The 21,154-nt window shown below is 39.7% G+C and overlaps 1 protein-coding gene across 1 annotated transcript in view; it reads right to left on the minus strand.

Moving 5' to 3' along the window:
- The window catches only part of SLC35B4 (solute carrier family 35 member B4), a 40,151-nt gene extending 20,745 nt beyond the window's left edge, over positions 1 to 19,406 (minus strand). The window contains exon 1 of the mRNA XM_067747062.1: positions 19,004 to 19,406. Coding sequence (XP_067603163.1) covers positions 19,004 to 19,080 — 77 coding nt within the window. The 5' untranslated portion in view covers positions 19,081 to 19,406. The remainder of the gene's footprint in view (positions 1 to 19,003) is intronic.
- Between the last annotated feature and the right edge of the window lie 1,748 nt (positions 19,407 to 21,154).

Consider the following 21,154-nt stretch of genomic DNA (forward strand, 5'->3'; position numbering starts at 1 on the left):
TGTGGTTTTCTTGAGCTTGTCCTCCATGAGGCACTGCCCAATCATTGGAAGAAGGACAAAGTGAGCAGCTGTCTTTGTTCTCCTGAGGCCTCCAGAGTTCCCACATTACCAATAAACGCATATTACGAAATATAGTGCCCTGTTCTGCATTTTCATCTTAACCAAAGACATTTACCCAAACCTACTGATGAGAGGGATTTAACTGTATTATTATATATTAATATAATGCTATTTATTAAAAACAACTCCATTCTCTATTGGTGTTATTAATATTAAACAGCAGTGCCAAGGATCACATTCTTAAATACTCCCATGAGGCATAAAAATAGACAACGCCAAGCCTAAGCCATTCCTGTGCTCACCGTCGGAAGCGAACTCCTGTTCCGCTTTAGGCTCTACTACCTATGAAGGTGTCCTTGAAAACTACTGCTCTATATCCAATTCAACGTTTTCTTCTAGCACGCCTTATGTTTGAGGGACAGGGCTAAACGTTGCAGGAATCCATAAATAACCATGTAAGACATTTCCCTCAGTCTAGGAGCTAATTAAAACCATTAGCCTAAGTATGACTGACAGAAGAAGGAACCTTAGCTCCAGATAGCTCCTAGCACAGTGCTTTTCAACCCTGGCCAGGCTGCTCTTTAATAACCATAAGCCTGAGAAGCCTCCCCCTCCCAGGTGGGGCGGGGCTCTGGATTTGAGGGCTGGGAGGGGTGTGTGTGTGTGTGTGTGTGTGTGTGTGTGTGTGTGTGTGTGTGTGTGTGTGTGTGTGTGTGTGTGTGAGAGAGAGAGAGAGAGAGAGAGACAGACAGAGACAGAGACAGAGAGAGACAGAGAGAGACAGAGAGAGACAGACAGAGAGAGAGAGAGTCATAGGGTTGACAGCCAGTCCACAGTGCTTAAAAGCACACAATGACACGCAGGATATCCAGCTATGCTGCTAACCTTATGACAGTAGAAGTTTATTACCCTAAGTTTAGTTTGCTTATCTTTAAAATGGGAACAGTATTAGGGCCTATCTCATTGGTTTATTGTAGAGTAAATAAGCCAGTCCCTGAAACACACTTAACAGGGGGGAAAAGGCAAAAACTAAAACACTAGGATACCTTCAATCTAAGTATAGGAACCCTTTTAAAGACATTTATGTTGAGCAATTTTTACCTGTAAAAAAGAAGTGATGTGTTTTTAACGTCATAGGATTCAATGAGAAAATATACATAAATCGCCAAGCACAAGACTTAGTCCAAAAAGAGCTCATTATACTTCTTGTTTTCCCTTCCATTTTCTCTTTCCTGAAAGCTTAGGACAATTCAATTAAAGAGTAATTATCAAGAACCTATTGTGTGTGCAGGTAGGTGCTGGCTGAGAGGGAGCTGCCAATTGAATGAGACCTGATCCCTGCCAAACACCGAACGTGAGACAGTAGGAACCCAGTGCCCTGTGGGGATGGTTAGAGGACCGTTCTATTCATCTTCACACCACCAATCTCTGGGCACCGAGTCTGGCTTTCACCCAAGCAACTGAATGAATGTGGATGCCTCACTTTAAGCAAACATGATCTAGAATATGAGGACTGTATGAAAGCTAAAAATAAACTATTTTGAAAAATGATTCACTTTTAAAGTGTATTCTTCATAGGATGTTGTAAAAGGCATCATAACAGGATCGTATCAAGGTGGCAGAGGAGTAGGACATGGAGCTCACCTTCTCCCACAAATGCATCAAAAATACATCTACATGTGGAACAATTCTCACAGAATATCTGCTGAACGCTGGCAGAAGACCTCAGACTCCCAAAAGGGCAAGAAAATCTCCACATAACTGAGTAGGGCAAAAGAAAAAAGAACAAAAGAGAGAGAAAGGAATCCGGATGGGATCTGCACCCCTTTTGGGGAGCTGTGAAGGAGGAAAGGTTCCTGCACCCGGGGAAGTCCCCTCACTGGCAGCAAAATCAGCTGGGACAGAGAGGGAACTTCAGAGCCTCGGAGGAGAGTGCGGCACCCTGTTTGCAGAGAGAGACCTGCATAGAAGATCAGTGCTGCCAGCGCTCCCCAGCTTGGGTCGCTTGTCCACTGGGGAGAGTTGGGGCTGGGTGCTGAGGCTCAGGCTTCGGAAGTCAGACCCCGGGGAGAGGACTGGTGTTGGCTGTGTGGAGACAGCCAGCACACGCGGAGGAAAGAGACAGCAAATATCCAAACCCAAAACCACCCTCACGCCAAAAAAAATTAAACCCACACAAGCTACGCAGGGACACTGCCACATATAAATAGCCCTCCAACACTACAGTAGATAATTGTTTCTCCTAAACTCACACAGTAAGAGAAATACAAGCAAAATGAAGAAGCAGAGGAACTACTCCCAGTTAAAAGACCAAGAGAATTCCCCTGAAGGAACAAACAATGAAACAGACCTCATCAGTCTAATAGACGCCAAGTTCAAAAAACAGGTAATGAAAATACTGAAAGAATTAAGAAAGGCTATTGACAGGAATGCAAATTACTGTAAAAAGGAACTAGAAACTATAAGGAGGAGCCAAGAAAAATTTAAAAATTCGTTTGCCAAGACGAAAGCTGAGGTAAAGGCAATGAATAGAATGAATAATACAGAAGAAAGAATAAGTGATCTGGAAGATAGAATAATGGAAATTACCCAATCAAAACAGCAGACAGAAAGCCAAATGAAAAAAAGAAAAAATGAAAGCAATAAAAGAGACCTGTGGGATAATATAAAGCATGCCAATCTACATATAATAGGGATTCCAGAAGGAGAAGGAAGAGAAAAGGGGGTTAAAAATGTATTTGAAGAAATTATGGCTAAAAGCTTCCCAAACCTAAAGAAGGAAACAGATATCCAGATACAGGAAGCACAGAGGGTCCCAAACAAGATGAACCCAAACAGACCTTCACCAAGACATATAATAAAAATGGCCAAAGTTAAAAAGAGGATTCTAAAGACAGCAAGAGAAAAACAAAGAGTTAATTACAAGGGAACCCCCCATAAGGCTATCAGCTGATTTCTCTACAGAAAACACTGAGGGCCAGAAGGGAGTAGCAAAATATATTCAAAGTCTTGAAAGGGAAAGATCTGCAGCCCAGAATATTCTACCCAGCAAGATTATCATTTAGAATAGGAGGAGAAATAAAGAATTTCTCAGACAAGCAAAAACTAAAAGAATACAGCAATTCTAAAGCTATCTTAAAAGACATACTGAAAGGTCTGCTCTAAATAGAAAAGAAGCAAGAAGATACAAGAAGGAGGAAATCACAACTGGAAAGTAAATCACTTAGCCAGTAAACAGATCAAAAAGAAAAAACAAAACCTACTTGTGAAAGTGATGATAAACACAAGGAACAGCAAAAGGATAAACATGAAGATGTAAAAAAGACGTCAAAATCATAAAATGTGGGGAAGGAGGGTAAGAAAATGCAGATTCTTTTTTTTTTTTAGGATATGCTTGAGCCTATACGACTACCCATCTAAAGCAAGCAGATACAGGAAAGGGGGTTAACATACTTGAATAACAGGGCAACCACAAATCAAAAACATACAATAGATTCACAAAAACCAAAAAGAACACAAGCATAAAAGGAAATCACCAAACCACAAACAGAAAAACAAAGAAGATACAAAGAATCAACTGGAAAACAAAATTTAAAATGGCAATAAATACATATGTATCAATAATTACCTTAAATGTCAATGAACTGAATGCTTCAATCAAAACACATAGAGTGGCAGACTGGATTAAATAAACAAGAGCCTACAATATGCTGCCTACAAGAGACCCACCTTAGGGCAAAGGACACACATGGATTGAAAGTGAGGGGATGGAAAAAGATATTTCATGCAAACGGAAATGACAAGAAAGCAGGAGTTGCAATACTCGTATCAGACAAAATAGACTTTAAAGCAAAGGCTATAAATAAAGATAAAGAGGGACGCTATATAATGATAAAAGGATCAATACAAGAAGAGGATTTTATACTTGTCAACATATATGTACCTAATATAGGAGCACCCAAATACATAAAACAAATACTAATAGACAAAGGGAGAAATTGATGAGAATACAACAATAGTAGGAGACTTTAACACCTTGCTCACATCAATGGAGAGAGATGCTAAATGATACAACAGAACAGTTATATTTAATTGATATTTGCAGGACATTATATCCAAAAAAAAAAACCCAGAACACACATTCTTTTCAAGTGCACATGCAACATTCTCTAGGAATGACCACATACTAGGGCACAAGACTCACCACAACAAATTTAAGAGTATAGAAATTATATCAAGCATCTTCTCTGACCACAGCAGTATGAAACTAGAAATCAACCACAGGAAAAGAACTGAGAAAGAATAAAAAAAAGATTACATGGGGACTAAACAACATGCTACTAAAAAACCAATGGGTCAATGAGGAAATCAAAAAGGAAATTAAAAATTACCTTGATACAAATGACAATGAAAACACAACCATACAAAATCTATGAGATGCAGCAAAAGCAGTTCTTAGAGGGAAGTTCATAGCAATACAGGCCTTCCTCAAAAAATAAGAAAAATTTCAAATAAACAATCTAACCTACCACCTAAAAGAATCAGAAAAAGAAGAATAAACAAAACCTAAAGTCAACAGAAGGAAGGAAATAAATAAGATAGAGATTTAGAAGACAATAGAAAAAAAATCAATAAAACCAAGAGCTAGTTCTTTGAAAGGGTAAAGAAAACTGACAAATCTCTGGCCAGGCTCACCAAGAAGAAAAGAGAGAGAACCCAAATAAACAAAATAAGAAATGAAAAAGGAGAAAGCACAAGTGATACCACAGAAATACAAAAAAACATAAGAGAATACTATAAAAAATTATATACCAACAAATTTGACAACCTAGAAGAAATGGACAACTTTCTAGAAACATACAGCCCACCACACTGAATCAAGAAGAAATACATTATTTGAACAGACCAATCACTAGAAGCGAAATAGAATCTGCAATTTAAAAATACGCCCACGGGGCTTCCCTGGTGGCGCGGTGGTTTAGAGTCCGCCTGCCGATGAAGGGGACACGGGTTCGTGCCCCAGTCCGGGAAGATCCCACATGCCGTGGAGCAGCTGGGCCCGTGAGCCATGGCTGCTGAGCCTGCGCGTCCGGAGCCTGTGCTCTGCAATGGGAGCGGCTACAACAGTGAGAGGCCCGCGTACCACAAAATAAAAATAAATAAATTTTAAAAGTAAAATAAAATAAAAATACGCCCCACAGGGACTTCCCTGGTGGCCCAGTGGTTAAGACTTCACCTTCCAATGCAGAGGGTGTGGGTTCGATCCCTGCTCAGGGAGCTAAGATCCCACATGCCTCATGGCCAAGAAACCAAAACACGAAACAGAAAGAAATATTGTAATGAATTCAATAAGACTTTAAAAATGGTCCATATCAAAAAAAACTTAAAAACAAAAAAACTCCCTACAAACAGAAGTCCAGAACCAGATGGCTTCACAGGCAAATTCTACCAAACATACAAAGAACTTATACTGATCGTTCTCAAACTCTTCCAAAGGATTGAAGAGGAGGGAACACTCCCACAGACATTTTATGAAGCCACCATCACCCTGATATCAAAACCAAAGATACCACCAAAAAAAGAAAATTACAGGCCAATGTCTTTGATGAATATAGATGCAAAAATTCTCAACAAAATATTAGCAAATTGATTCCAACAACACATAAAAAAGATCATACACCACAATCAAGTGGGATTCATCCCAAGTTCACAAGGATGGTTCAACATAGGCAAATCAATCAATGTAATATACCACATTAACAAAAGAAAAGTCAAAAACCAAATAATCATCTCAACAGATGCAGAAAAAGCATTTGACAAAATTCAACATCCATTCATGATAAAAACTCTTACCAAAGTGGGTATAGAAGGAACACATCTCAACATAATAAAAGCCATTTATGACAAACCCACAGCCAATATAATACTCAATGGTGAAAAGCTGAAAGCCTTCCTGCTAAAATCTGGAACAAGACAAGGATGCCCATTCTCACCACTTCTATTCAACACAGTATTGGAAGTCTTAACCACAGCAACCAGACAAGAAAAAGAAATAAAACGTATTCAGATTGGAAGGAAAGAGGTAAAATTATCACTATACGCAGATGACATGATACTATATATAGAAAACCTTAAGGACTCCACACAAAAACTACTAGATCTAATAAATGAATTCAACAAAGTAGCAGGATACAAGATTAACATTCAGAAATCAGTTGCATTTCTTTATGCTAACAATAAAATATCAGAAAGGGAATGTACAAAAGCAACACCTTTCAAAAATCACACACACAGACACAAGGAATAAAACTGACCAAGGAGATGAAAGACTTATACGCTGAGAACTATAAAACATTAATAAAGGGACTTCACTGGTGGCACAGTGGTTGAGAATCTGCCTGCCAGTGGAGGGGACACGGGTTCGATCCCTGGTCCAGGAAGATCCCACATGCACCGGAGCAACTAAGCCCGTCCGCCACAACTACTGAGCCTATGCTCTACAGCCCTCAAGCCACAACTACTGAGCCCACGTGCCACAACTTCTGAAGCCATTGTGCCTAGAGCCTGTGCTCGGCTACAAGAGAAGCCACTGCAATGAGAAGCCTGCACACCACAAAAAAGAGTAGCCCCTGCTCGCTGGAACTAGAGAAAGCCTATGTGCAGCAATGAAGAACCAACAGAGCCAAAAAAAAAAAAAAAAAGACTTAAACATAAGACATGACACCATAAAATTCTTAGAAGAGACCATAGGCAAATCATTCTCTGTAATATATCACACCAATGTTTTCGTAGGTTAGTCTCCCAAGGCAACAGAAGTAAAAACAAAATAAACAAATGGTACCTAATCAAACTTACAAGCTTTTGCATAGCAGAGGAAACCATAAAAGCAAAACAAAACAAAGAAAAGACAACCTACGGAATTGGAAAAAATATCTGCAAATTATGCAACTGACAAGGGCTTAATCTCCAAAGTATACAAACAGCTCATACAACTGAACAACAACAAAAAAACAACCCAATTGAAAAATGGGCAGAAGACCTTAATAGACAATTTTCCAATGAAGACATACATATGGCCAGTAGGCACATGAAAAGATGCTCAGCATCACTAATTATTAGAGAAATGCAAATCAAAACTACAATGAGGTACCACCTCATACTGGTCAGAATGGCCATCATTAAAAAGTCTACCAATAACAAATGCTGGAGAGGGTGTAGAGAAAAGGGAACCCTCCTACACTGTTGCTGGGAATGTAAATTGGTGCAGCCACGATGGAAAACAGTACGGAATTTCCTCAGAAAACTAAAAATAGAATTACCATATGATCCAGCAATCCCACTCCTGGGCAAATACCTAGACAAAATTATAATTCAAAAAGATACATGAGTAGGACCTGTGAAGAAGGGGAGAGGCAGCATGTGGAAAGGAGGGCCTCTGGAGTGTGGTGTTACACAGTTTGCAGAGCACACTGGACACAGTAAAAAATTAGAATATCTTCAGAGGAATTCAAGAGAGTGATCAACATTAATGTGTCAGAAGATCGGAGGAAGAACCAAGATGGCGGAGTAGAAAGACGTGCTCTCACTCCCTCTTGCGAGAACACCAGAATCACAACTAGCTGCTGGAAAATCATCGACAGGAAGACACTGGAACCCACCAAAAAAGATACCTCACATCCAAAGACAAAGGAGAAGCCACAATGAGACGGTAGGAGGGGCGCAATCACAGTAAAATCAAATCCCATAACTGGTGGGTGGGGGACTCACAGACTGGCGAACACTTATACCACAGAAGTCAACCCACTGGAGTGAAGGTTCTGAGCCCCATATCAGGCTTCCCAACCTGGGGATCTGGCAACAGGAGGAAGAATTCCTAGAGAATCAGACTTTGAAGCCTAGTGGGAATTCATTACAGGACTTCAACAGGATTGGGGGAAACAGAGACTCCACTCTTGGAGGGCACACACAAAGTAGTGTGCGCATCGGGACCCAGGGGAAGGAGCAGTGACCCCATAGAGACTGAACCAAATCTACCTGATAGTGTTGGAAGGTCTCCTGCAGAGGCAGGGGGTGGCTCTGTTTCACCGTGGGGACAAGGACACTGGCAGCAGAAGTTCTGGGAAGTACTCCTTGGCATGAGCCCTCCCAGAGTCTGTCATTAGCCCCACCAAAGAGCCCAGGTAGGCTCCAGTGTTGGGTTGCCTCAGGCCACACAACCAACAGGGAGGGAACCCAGCCCCACCCGTCAACAGGCAAGTGGATTAAAGTTTTACTGAGCTCTGCCCACCAGAGCAACAGTCAGCTCTACCCACCACCAGTCCCTCCCATCATGCTTCCTAGATAGCCTCATCCACCAGAGGGCAGACAGCAGAAGCAAGAAGAACTACAATCCTGCAGCCTGTGGAACAAAAACCACATTCACAGAAAGATAGAAAAGGTGAAAAAGCAGAGGACTATATACCAGATGAAGGAACAAGATAAAACCCCAGAAAAACAACTAAATGAAGTGGAGATAGGCAACCTTCCACAAAAAGAATTTAGAATAACAATAGTGAAGATGATCCAGGACCTCAGAAAAAGAATGGAGGCAAAGATCGAGAAGATGCAAGAAATGTTGAACAAAGACCTGGAAGAATTAAAGAATAAACAAACAGAGATAAACAATACAATAACTGAAATGAAAACTACACTAGAAGGAATCAATAGCAGAATAACCGAGGCAGAAGAACGGATACGTTACCTGGAAGACAGAATGGTGCAATTCACTGCTGCAGAATAGACTAAAGAAAAAAGAATGAAAAGAAATGAAGACAGCCTAAGAGACCTCTGGGACAACATTAAACACAACAACATTAGCATTATAGGGGTCCCAGAAGGAGAAGAGAGAGAGAAAGGACCAAAAAATTGGTCGAAAATTTCCCTAAAAGGGGAAAGGAAATAGCCACCCAAGTCCAGGAAGCGCAGAGAGTCCCATACAGGATAAACCCAAAGAGAAACACACCGAGACACATAGTAATCAAATTGGCAAAAATGAAAGACAAAGAAAAATTATTGAAAGCAGCAAGGGAAAAACAACAAATAACATACAAGGGAACTCCCATAAGGTTAACAGCTGATTTCTCAGCAGAAACTCTACAAGCCACAAGGGAGTGGCATGATATACTTAAAGTGATGAAAAGGAAGAACCTACAACCAAGATTACTCTACCTGGCAAGGATCTCATTCAGATTCGATGGAGAAATCAAAAGCTTTACAGACAAGCAAAAGCTAAGAGAATTCGGCACCACCAAACCAGCTCTACAACAAATGCTAAAGGAACTTCTCTAATTGGGAAACACAAGAGAAGAAAAGGACCTACAGAAACAAACCCAAAACAATTTAGAAAATGGTCAAAGGAACATACATATTGATAATTACCTTAAACGTGAACGGATTAAATGCTCCAACCAAAAGACACAGGCTTGCTGAATGGATGCAAAAACAAGTCCCATATATATGCTGCCTAAAAGAGACCCACTTCAGACCTAGGGACACATACAGACTGAAAGTGAGGGGATGGAAAAAGATTTTCCATGCAAATGGAAATCTAAAGAAAGCTGGAGTAGTTATACTCATATCAGGTAAAATAAACTTTAAAATGAAGAATGTTACAAGAGACGAGGAAGGACACTACATAATGATCAAGGGATCAATCCAAGAAGAAGATATAACAATTATAAATATATACGCACCCAACATAGGAGCACCTCAATACATAAGGCAACTGCTAACAGCTATAAAAGAGGAAATCGACAGTAATGCAATAATAGTATAATAGGGGGACTTTCACACCTCACTTACACCAATGGACAGATCACCCAAACTGAAAATAAATAAGGAAACAGAAAAGCTTTAAATGACACAACAGACCAGATAGATTTGATATTTATAGCACATTGCATCCAAAAACAGCAGATTACACTTTCTTCTCAAGTGCGCACGGAACATTTTCCAGGATAGATCACATCTTGGGTCACAAATCAAGCCTTGGTAAATTTAAGAAAATTGAAATCATATCAAGCATCTTTTCTGACCACAATGCTATGAGAGTACAAATGAATTACACACGCACACACACACACACACACAAAACGTAAAAACACACAATCACATGGAGGCTAAACAATAAGTTATTAAATAACCAAGAGATCACTGAAGAAATCAAACAGGAAATCAAAAAATACCTAGAGACAAATGACAAAACACGATGATCCCCAAACCTATGGGATGCAGCAAAAGCAGTTCTAAGGGTGAAGTTTATAGCTATACAAGCCTACCTGAAGAAACAAGAAAAATCTCAAGTAAACAATCTAACCTTACACCTAAAGGACCTAGAGAAATAAGAACAAACAACACCCAGCTAGCAGAAGGAAAGAAATCATAAAGATCCCAGCAGCAATAAATGAAATAGCAACAAATAAAACAATAGCAAAGATCAATAAAACTAAAAGCTGGTCCTTTAAGATAAAGAAAATTGATAAAGCATTAGCCAGACTCATCAAGAAAAAGAGGGAGAGGACTCAAAACAATAAAATTAGAAATGAAAAAGGAGAAGTTACAACAGACACCACAGAAATACAAAGCATCCTAAGAGACTACTACAGGCAACTCTATGCCAATAAAATGGAAACCTGGAAGAAATGGACAAATTCTTAGAAAGGTAGAACCTCCCAAGACTGAACCAGGAAGACAGAGAAAATATGAACAGACCAATCACAAGTAAAGAAATTGAAACTGTGATTAAAAATCTTCCAACAAACAAAAGTCCAGGACCAGATGGCTTCACAGGTGAATTCTATCAAACATTTAGAGAAAAGCTAACATGCATCCTTCTCAAACTCTTCCAAAAAATTTCAGAGGAACGAACACTCCCAAACTCATTCTATGAGGCCACCACCACCTTGATACCAAAACCAGACAAAGATACTACAAAAAAAGAAAATTACAGACCAATATCACTGAGGAATATAGATGCAAAAATCCACAACAAATTACTAGCAAACGGAATCCAACAACACATTAAAAGGATCATACACCATGATCAAGTGGGATTTATCCCAGGGATGCAAGGATTCTTCAATATATGCAAATCAATGTGATACACCATTTTAACAAATTGAAGAATAAAAACCATATGATCATCTCAATACATGCAGAAAAAGCTTCTGACAAAATGCAACACCCATTTATAATAAAAACTCTCCAGAAAGTGGGCATAGAGGGAACCTACTTCAACATAATAAAGGCCATATACAACAAACCCACAGCAAACATCATTCTCAATAGTGAAAAACTGAAAGCATTTCCTCTAAGATCAGGGACGATACAAGGATGTCCACTCTCACCACTATTATTCAACACAGTTTTGGAAGTCCTAGCCATGGCAATCAGAGAAGAAAAATAAATAAAAGGAATACAAATTGGAAAAGAAGTAGTAAAACTATCACTGTTTGCAGATGACATGATACTATACATAGAGAATCCTAAAAATGCCACCAGAAAACTACTAGAGCTAATTAATGAATTTGGTAACATTGCAGGATACAAAATTAATGCACAGAAATCTCTTCCATTCCTATAGACTAATGATGAAAAATCTGAAAGAGAAATTATGGAAACACTCCCATTTACCATTACAACAAAAAGAATAAAATACCTAGGAATAAACCTACCTAGGCAGACAAAAGACCTGTATGCAGAAAACTATAAGACACTGATGAAAGAAATTAAAGATGATACAAACAGATGGAGAGATATACCATGTTCTTGGATTGGAAGAATCAATATTGTGAAAATGACTCTACTCCACAAAGCAATCTACAGATTCAATGCAATCCCTATCAAATTACCAATGGCATTTTTTACGGAACTAGAACAAATCATCTTAAAATTTATACGGAGACACAAAAGACCCCGAATAGCCAAAGCAGTCTTGAGGGAAAGAAACGGAGCTGGAGGAATCAGACTCCATGACTTCAGACTATATACTACAAAGCTACAGTAATCAAGACAATATGGTACTGGCACAAAAACAGAAACATAGAGCAATGGAACAAGATAGAAAGCCCAGAGATAAACCCACCTATGGTCAACTAATCTACGACAAAGGAGGCAAAGATATACAATGGAGAAAAGACAGTCTCTTCAATAAGTGGTGCTGGGAAAACTGGACTGCTATATGTAAAAGAATGAAATTAGAACACTCCCTAACACCATACACAAAAATAAACTCAAAATGGATTAGAGACCTAAATGTAAGACCGGACACTATAAAACTCTTAGAGGAAAACATAGGAAGAACACTCTTTGACATAAATCACAGCAAGATCTTTGTTGATCCACCTCCTAGAGTAATGGAAATAAAAACAAAAATAAACAAATGGGACCTAATGAAACTTCAAAGCTTTTGCACAGCAAAACAAACCATAAACAAGACGAAAAGACAACACTCAGAATGGGAGAAAATATTTGCAAACGAATCAATGGACACAGGATTAATCTCCAAAATATATAAACAGCTCATGCACCTCAATATTAAAAAAAACAAACAATCCAATCCAAAAATGGGCAGAAGACCTAAATAGACATTTCTCCAAGGAGCACATACAGGTGGCCAAGAAACACATGAAAAGCTGCTCAACATCACTAATTATTAGAGAAATGCAAATCAAAACTACAATGAGGTATCACCTCACACCAGTTAGAATGGACATCATCAGAAAATCTACAAACAACAAATGCTGGAGAGGGTGTAGAGGAAAGGGAACCCTCCTGCACTGCTGGTGGGAATGCAAATTGATACAGCCACTATGGAGAACAGTATGGAGGTTCCTTAAAAAACTAAAAATAGAACTACCATACGACCCAGCAATCTCACTACTGGGCATATACCCAGAGAAAACCATAATTCAAAAACACACATGCACCCCAATGTTCATTGCAGCACTATTTACAATAGCCAGGTCATGGAAGCAACCTAAATGCCCATCGACAGACGAATGGATAAAGAAGTTGTGGTACATATATGCAATGGAATATAACTCAGCCATAAAAAGGAATGAAATTGAGTCATTTGTTGAGATGTGGATGGATCTAGAGACTGTCATACAGAGTGAAGTAAGTCAGAAAAGAGAAAGACAAATATTGTATATTAACGCATGTATGTGGAACCTAGAAAAATGGTACAGATGAACCGGTTTGCAGGGCAGAAGTTGAGACACAGATGTAGAGAACAAACGTATGGACACCAAGCGGGGAAAACCGTGGTGGGGTGGGGATGGTAGTGTGCTGAATTGGGCGATTGGGATTGACATGTATAAACTGATGTGTATAAAATTGATGACTGATAAGAACCTGCAGTACAAAAAACAAACAAGCAAACAAATAAACAACTAATACTAAACTTTCTTTGGGTTATTTGTATGGAAATATGTTAATATGTTTCAGACATTACATGAAATTTCTAAAAATCTTATATGATCTGGTATAATGTTATAAGTCATAATTCTAGTTATTACTTTAAAATGTATATCTCAGAAATAACTAAATTTCCTTGTCAATTACATTATTATGAACTTTCATCAAATCTTTAACCGTGGTCATTTTTAAGTCTTTTGTCATTTACAGACAGTTCTGGGTGTACTGATGGTTTTGCAAAAATGTTCCTATAAAAGGGTTTCATCTTCAAGGAATTCATGGAAAAGACTCTGACAAGTACAGGTTTCTGGTAACTGACTATACTGTTCAACTGAATGAATAAGCATTTTCAGAACTCTAATGGAAAACTGATGAATTCATAAAAGTGCTAACAAAAGATCAAGATAAAAAAAATTAATTACCTGGGACTGAGTGAACTGATGAGGATGACTATAATTTTTGTGACTTTCTGTTTGAATAAAAAAAAAATCCCACAAGGACTCAGAGGCAAAAAATATACAAATCAATTTTCACTGCAAAGTAAAGGAGCTGTTACAGTGGAGGATTCCTGGACTGAATGTCAATATTATGACATAGTGTGAGTGTGTTTCGTGTTTGGTAATTGCAATCAGTGTTGCTTTTGTTGCGGTCATCCACTTACAATGCTTGGTCTCAGTTTATTTATCTCTTGTAAAAATAAAATACAGTGTGTGTGTGTGTGTGCGTGTGTGTGTGTGTGTGTGAAAAAAAAAAAAGATACATGCACCCCTATGTTCATAGCAGCACTATTCACAATAACCAAAACATGGAAATAACCTAAGTGTCCATCAATGGATGAATGGATAAAGAAGATGTGATATATACAATGGAATACTACTCAGCGATAACAAAGAATGAAATAATGCCATTTGCAGCAACATGGATGCAACTAGAGATTATCATACTAAGTGAAGTAAGTCAGAAAGAGAAAGACAAATGCCATATGATATCATCTACATATGGAATCTAAAATATGGCATAAATCAACCTATCTATGAAACAGAAACAGACTCACAGACACAGAGATCAGACTTGTGGTTGCCAAGGGGGGTAGGGAGGGATAAGGATGAACTGGGAGTTTGGGGTTGGTAGATGCAAGCTATTACATTTAGGATGGACAAACAACAAGGTCCTACTGTATAGCACAGGGAACTACATTCAATCTCTTGGGATAAACCATAATGGAAAAGAATATGAAAAAGAATGTCTATATGTGTACAACTGAGCCACTTTGCTGTACAGCAGAGATTGGCACAGCATTGTAAATCAACTATACTTCAATTTTTAAAAAAATGTTAAAAATAAATAATTGAAATCAGGATCTTAAAGTGATAGCTACGTCCCCATATTCATTGCAGCACTATTTGCAATACCTAGTAAAGATACAGAAACAACTGAAATGTCCATGGACAGAAGAATGTATACAGAAAATGCGGTATAAACATACAATAAATATTATTCAGCCTTAAAAAAGAGGGAAATGACACCATTTGCAACAACATGGAAGGCATTCTAAATGAAGTCAGCGAGTCACAAAAGGACAGAAGGACTGCATGATTCCTCTTATATGAAGCATCTAACATAGTCAAACTTACAGAAGCAGACAATAGAATGGGGATTGCCAGGGTCGGGGGGAAGGGAAAATGGGGACTTGTTCAATGGGTATAAGTTTTCAGTTATACAAGGTGAATAAGTTCAAAAGATCTCTGAAAATCGTAGTGCATATGGTTAACAATTCAGTAGTGCACACTTAAGAATTTGTTAAGAGGGTACATTTCATGTTCAGTGTTCTTACCATAAAAAAAAAGGGAGCACAAGGGAATTTTGGAGGTGATGGATATGTTTATTACCTTGATTATGATGATGGTTTCATAAGTGTATGCATACTCATCAATTTGTATACATTAAATGTGTCCAATCTTTGTTTATGAATATCCTTCAACAAAGGTATAAAAAAGTTAAAGCTATTGAAAACATTAAAAAAATTAAAATAAAAGGCATCATAATAATTTTTAATTTTATCTTTATTTATGGAGGTAGTTATTATTATGGCCATTTCATTGCTAAGACACTGAGGGCCAAATGGCACAGAATTAGGTAAGTCTCCCAGGGCCACCTGGCAAATAAATGGTGTTTGCAGACCTTATATTATTATCATTGTTATTATTATTATTTTTTTTTACAATTCAGTGGTTTTTAGTATTATATTTAAAGTTGTGCAGTTATTACCATCATTTAATTTTTAGGACACTTCCAAAAGAAATCCCATACCCATTAGGAATCACTCCCTATTTCCCCCTCCCCTTGACAATTCTAATCTACTTTGTCTCTATTTCCATAGGATTTTTATATCTCCCTAACGTACTCACATAATTCAATTTTTAAAAAAATCAACTTACAGAGCTTTTTAAGAACAGAATGCTGTATAGCTACCAATGGAACTATTTATCTTAACTTGAATAAGTCACTTTAAAACTTCAGGGTACAAACCTGGATCCTTTTCCCCTGAATTGCTTGTTTTCTTTTAATAATAATTCTTTTTTAAAATAAATGTATTTATTTATTTTTGGCTGTGTTGGGTCTTCTTTTCTGTGCAAGGGCTTTCTCTAGTTGCGGCAAGCAGTGCGCGGGCCTCTCACTATCGTAGCCTCTCTTGTTGCGGAGCACAGGCTCCAGACACGCAGGCTCAGTCGCTGTGTTTTCTTGAACTTTATTCCTTAGGTATTATAATCACTAACTGCAAACAGTTTCTCTTTGAATTCTCTTTGGCAAGAATACAAATTATTACTTTTTTAAAAAAGAAGCAATTCTGAAGAGAAAGAATTAGGCAGATAGTTTATGGCTTCTGTATTTCTTATTCTAGATTTAGAAAACTTCCTTATTTGATTCAACATTAGGCACTTGATGAAAAAATAAAATGCGAAAAAGAAAATGTTTCAGATTGTTTTCCTGACATAAGACATCTCGCCTAGTTAGTGAGCTGATGTGTATCTTGTTTCCAAGGTAGAATGTAAACTCTCTCAGAAGGGAGATCAAGGCACTCATTCATTACTTCACATCTGCCCTGCACACTGCATGGGCGCTTTATATTTTATTATAGGTCCCAATTATAAGTATGAAATCAGAAAAGAAAAACCTAAATTTGTTCTCCAACTTGGGGGAAAATGGTTACAAATGCTCACTTCTCCCTACAAGTCAGTTTAGCATTTCAATTCATACTTAGTGTTCCAAGGAAGCTATATAAGAAGCACAGTTCCTGCTCTATAAAAATCTATTAGCGTTCCACTGTGATGTCCCAAGATAAAGTCACAAATTATGAGAAAGCCAAATCTACAAAGAACCTTAAAAGACCATCTGGTCCAACCAGCTCTTATTTTCTTGATCTGAAATATGATAAGTTGGAGTTGCCCAAGCAAATCAGGACAAAGCTGCTATTCAGTTTGGGGTACCACTCATTAAACTAACAAATGTACCCCTTACCACATTATGAAAACCCATTGCTGTATGCAAACATTCAGATGTACAAGAAAGATAAGGAATGATTTTTTTTTGGTTTTTTTTTAACAAATTATTCTAAGTATTCTAAATAGAAGATCCAATAATGCAGAAAAACATCCTGTAAAGTTAGATTTACCCACAACTTTTCAGGAACAGCTCATAAAACTGGGTGTATGTATATTGAAACAAAGGTTATGAGAAGGGGAACCTATTACGAGCTTCAGGCTTTGCACCTGCAGCTCATTTAATCCTTCAAAATCCTGTGAGGCTGGCAGAGCTATCACCGCCCTTTCACAGCTAAGAGAACAGACTCAGGGAGACGAAGTAACGTAGTTAAGGGCTCACAACTGGTTAAAAAATAAATTTAAAAAGGCCCTCAGTTACTAACATAACGTATTCTGATGTCATACAGCCTTTGGCAAGGTTTAATTCAATGGCATATTCGACACAAACATTACACTATTATTCTCTGACCTTCACTTCCATGGCTGGCCCGATTTTATCACATTTTTATATTTTTAAACCAATTTCCAAAGTGACCTTTCTTTGAAGTGTACCAGCTGACAGCTGGTACAGCTGTGAATGTACTGTAAATGACAGATACATTTTTTTTTTCATTTTCACTTCCCTCACTGCCTACTCCAGAGAATGACAAATGAAAGATTTTAATCAACACTTTTTGCACATTAAAATTTCAAGCTCTGTAATCGCAAAAATTAATGCCACAGAGTTTACCTTAAGCAAACTGGTTGCTTCAGAATGACTTAATCAATGTTATCATGAAAATAAAATACATTTCTAGCCGGCACCACAGGAGGAAATGGGTGACCAAAGCCTCAGGGCTGCTCAAGCTCAAAAATAACAGGAACGTTGAAAAAAGTATTGGACTAGGAGTTTAGATTCCTGGATTCCACTTCTGGTTCTGCCACTTACAAGTAGTAAGAGACGACCTAACTTCCTGGGACATGTTTCACTTTCAGTAAAACAGAGAATATAATTCTTGACCTATCTTGTACACAAGATTGTTCTGATGGTCAATGGAGATAATGTGCAGATTTAAAAACATGGTGCTAAACAGCACCATAGATATTATTTTATAGGTGGAAAAAGGAAGCCCAGAGAGGCTAAATAACTCGAAAACGTCACACAACCAGGGGATGACAGAGCCAAAGACGGGAACCCCTGAGATTTTCAGTCCTGAGCTTTATAGAGTCCACCTGTTGTCTTTAACGGCTTCTACTCAATGAACTTTGCACATTATTACTCAACATTATTTGCGTGCCACCTCAATAAAACTACCCTGGTGTCCCTTTGGGAAAGTGTCATAACCATTCTTGATTTATAAAGCTACACCTCAAAATGCAAGCTTCCTGATTTAATATCTTAATGCTGGAAAGGCTATTCCCGGTCAATTGGACCGACCTGCAGCATAAGAATTCGTTCTACTACATCCGCGAGAAGCATATTGGGCAAAGTACTCACAACCATCTCTAAGGCCAATAAAAGAACTTCTTTGCAGGCCACTTTAAAACAACTGAAACTTTCTTTGCAGCGTGTACCAAATCAGATTGCTTTTTAAGTCCAAGCTTTGCTCACTTCATATATATGGCATTAGCAGGATCGAGAAAAGAGCTGGAGGAACCTTGGGTTCTGCCACGAGCTCCCTGGGAAAAAAAACTCTCCAGGCTTCAATCCCCCAGAGTGTGAAAAGAGGGTGACGACAGCAAACACCCCCAGTGTTCCCCTCGAGGGATGCTGAGAAACTATTGGGCGGGAGAGCGGACGGTGCGCAGGATGACTGAGCAGCCGACTCAGCGGTGTCCCAAGCAGCCCAGTGCAGACACTGGGCGCAGGCGGTCCCACCCCGGGCCCCGCCCGGCTAGGGGGGGGGACTGCGCGTGGGGGTGCCCCTCCCCCGGCTTCTTTAGTGCGACCGGCGGGGGTCACTCACCGGACCAGGAGCTCTAGGAAGATCACGTTACTGCAGCAGCCTGCGAAAACCAGGCCCACCGCGAAGGCCGGGCGCATGGCCGGGGCAGGGTAAGGAGAGCGAGCGCGCAGAGGAAGCGCCCGCCTAGACTGCTACCCCAGGAAACCCGGCTGCCGCCTCGCCGCGGCACTGAACATCACCACCGTCTCGGAGTGCTGCTCTCCCGGGGCCGTCGCTGTCTCCCTTTTCCCGGCGGCCGCCACCAACGCTGCCGGCGAGGAGCTGTAGTTAGCCGTTAGCCGGGGCCCCATTCATCCGAAGGGGTGTCCGAATCCGGGCCAGACTACACTTCCCAGAATGCTGCGCGCCCGTACGTCCGGCTGCGTCGTAACTCGCTTCTGCCCGGCAGCTCCACCGGAGAGGAGAGATAGGCGAGGTGCCCGTCATGCCTCGCGCGGTAGCAAGCCGCGGGGCTTGCTGGGAAGTGAAGTTCCAACGTTGTTAATGTTGTTTCTTAAGAGGCCGCCAAGGGCTCTGAAAGGGATTCGTCCAGCACTTTCACGGTAAACTCACAGCTGACGGCACTAGAGGTACACACCTGTGATTGCTTGATCGTTGGAAGTATTCTAGTATCTGAAAATTCTCCTGAATTGGGAGAAAGTAGAAATTCTCTGAACTTCCTTCTCTACCTTTTGAAAAGAACATTGGACTCGGGAAGTTCTGGGATTGAATCTTGGCTTAGCCACTAATCAGCTTGGCTATCTCAGGCAACTGCTTTCTCATCATAGGTAAAGATGGGAACAGTTAATGCCCATCTTACCTGGCTGTTGTGAGGATTAAAAGCTATGATCACCTGGGGATCTTGTTAAAATGCAGGTTCTGATTCACTAGACCTGCTGTGGGGCCTAAGGTTCTGCACTTCCAACAAATTACCAGGTGTCAGTGATGCTACAGATCTGTCAAACACACTTTGAAGAGCACAAGCCTATAAACCAGCTGACTCTGGAGACCTTTCCATCCCACCCGTCTCACTGGCTCAGGGACTCTGGGCCAGCCAACCAGCCACCCAGGCTCCTCTTTCCCTGTAGCCTACAGTCAGGCTCAAACAAACTAACTTGTCCTTCTCCTTCACTTTAACACTGAATATCTTTAAAGAGTAATCTATATTCACGGTCTCTGCTTTTTACTCTCATCAAAGCCAGGTTATTGAAAGTAGCCTCATTTAGAGCCCTAATGACCTCTCAATTGTCCAAACCAAATATCACAGGCTCACCTTACTTGATCTTGCCACGGCTTTCGACAATGAAAGCTCAATCCTCTTGACATTCTCTTGTCCCTCTGCTCATAAGACACGAGCGGCCTGTTTCTCTTTCTACTTCTCTGACTTATCTTTTTCAGTTTTCTTTTTGGGCTTTTCCTCCTCTGCCCACTGAGTTCTAACAGAGCTCCATCATTTGTCCCTCCTCTGTTTCCCTGAACACTTTCTATTGGTTATCTCATCTCCATAACTTCAACCATCACCATATGTAACTGAGATCTTACGTGTATGTACAGCCCCAATCTCCTGTGTGCCTTAAATCAAAGTTTCCAACTGCTTATTTGACATTTTCACCAATAAATCCTTGTAAACCCCTCAACAACAGCATATACACAGTTCATTATCTACCCTCCCAAATAGGGCCCTTATTTCTACTAAGGACATTATCCACTATCTGTTCTCTTTGGGCAAAAACCTAAAAGATATTCACAGTCTTCCTTGCCTTCCCATCACACATTTCTTTTATCTCTACATTCTGTCTCACAAGTATCTCTAGATTCCAGCCTCGCCTTTCAGTTTACATCGATGTCTACTTATCCTCCTAACACATCTTGGTGCCTTCAGCCTCTTCCCTCTTCAACTCATCCTCCATGCTGTTGCCATGCTGTTTCCAAAAACAAACTCAAACTCTTTATGTCACACTGCTTTTCCAAGATGTCAGTTCCAATTACCAGTACTGTGTAACAAACCACCCCAAAATGTGGTGATTCAAAATGTAGTATAGGGCTTCCCTGGTGGCGCAGTGGTTGAGAGTTCGCCTGTCGATGCAGGGGACGCAGGTTCGTGCCCGGGTCCGGGAAGATCCCACATGCTGCGGAGCGGCTAGGCCCGTGGGCCATAGCCGCTGAGCCTGC

This window comes from Pseudorca crassidens, chromosome 8 (genome assembly GCF_039906515.1).
Source record: "Pseudorca crassidens isolate mPseCra1 chromosome 8, mPseCra1.hap1, whole genome shotgun sequence".
NCBI lineage: Eukaryota > Metazoa > Chordata > Mammalia > Artiodactyla > Delphinidae > Pseudorca > Pseudorca crassidens.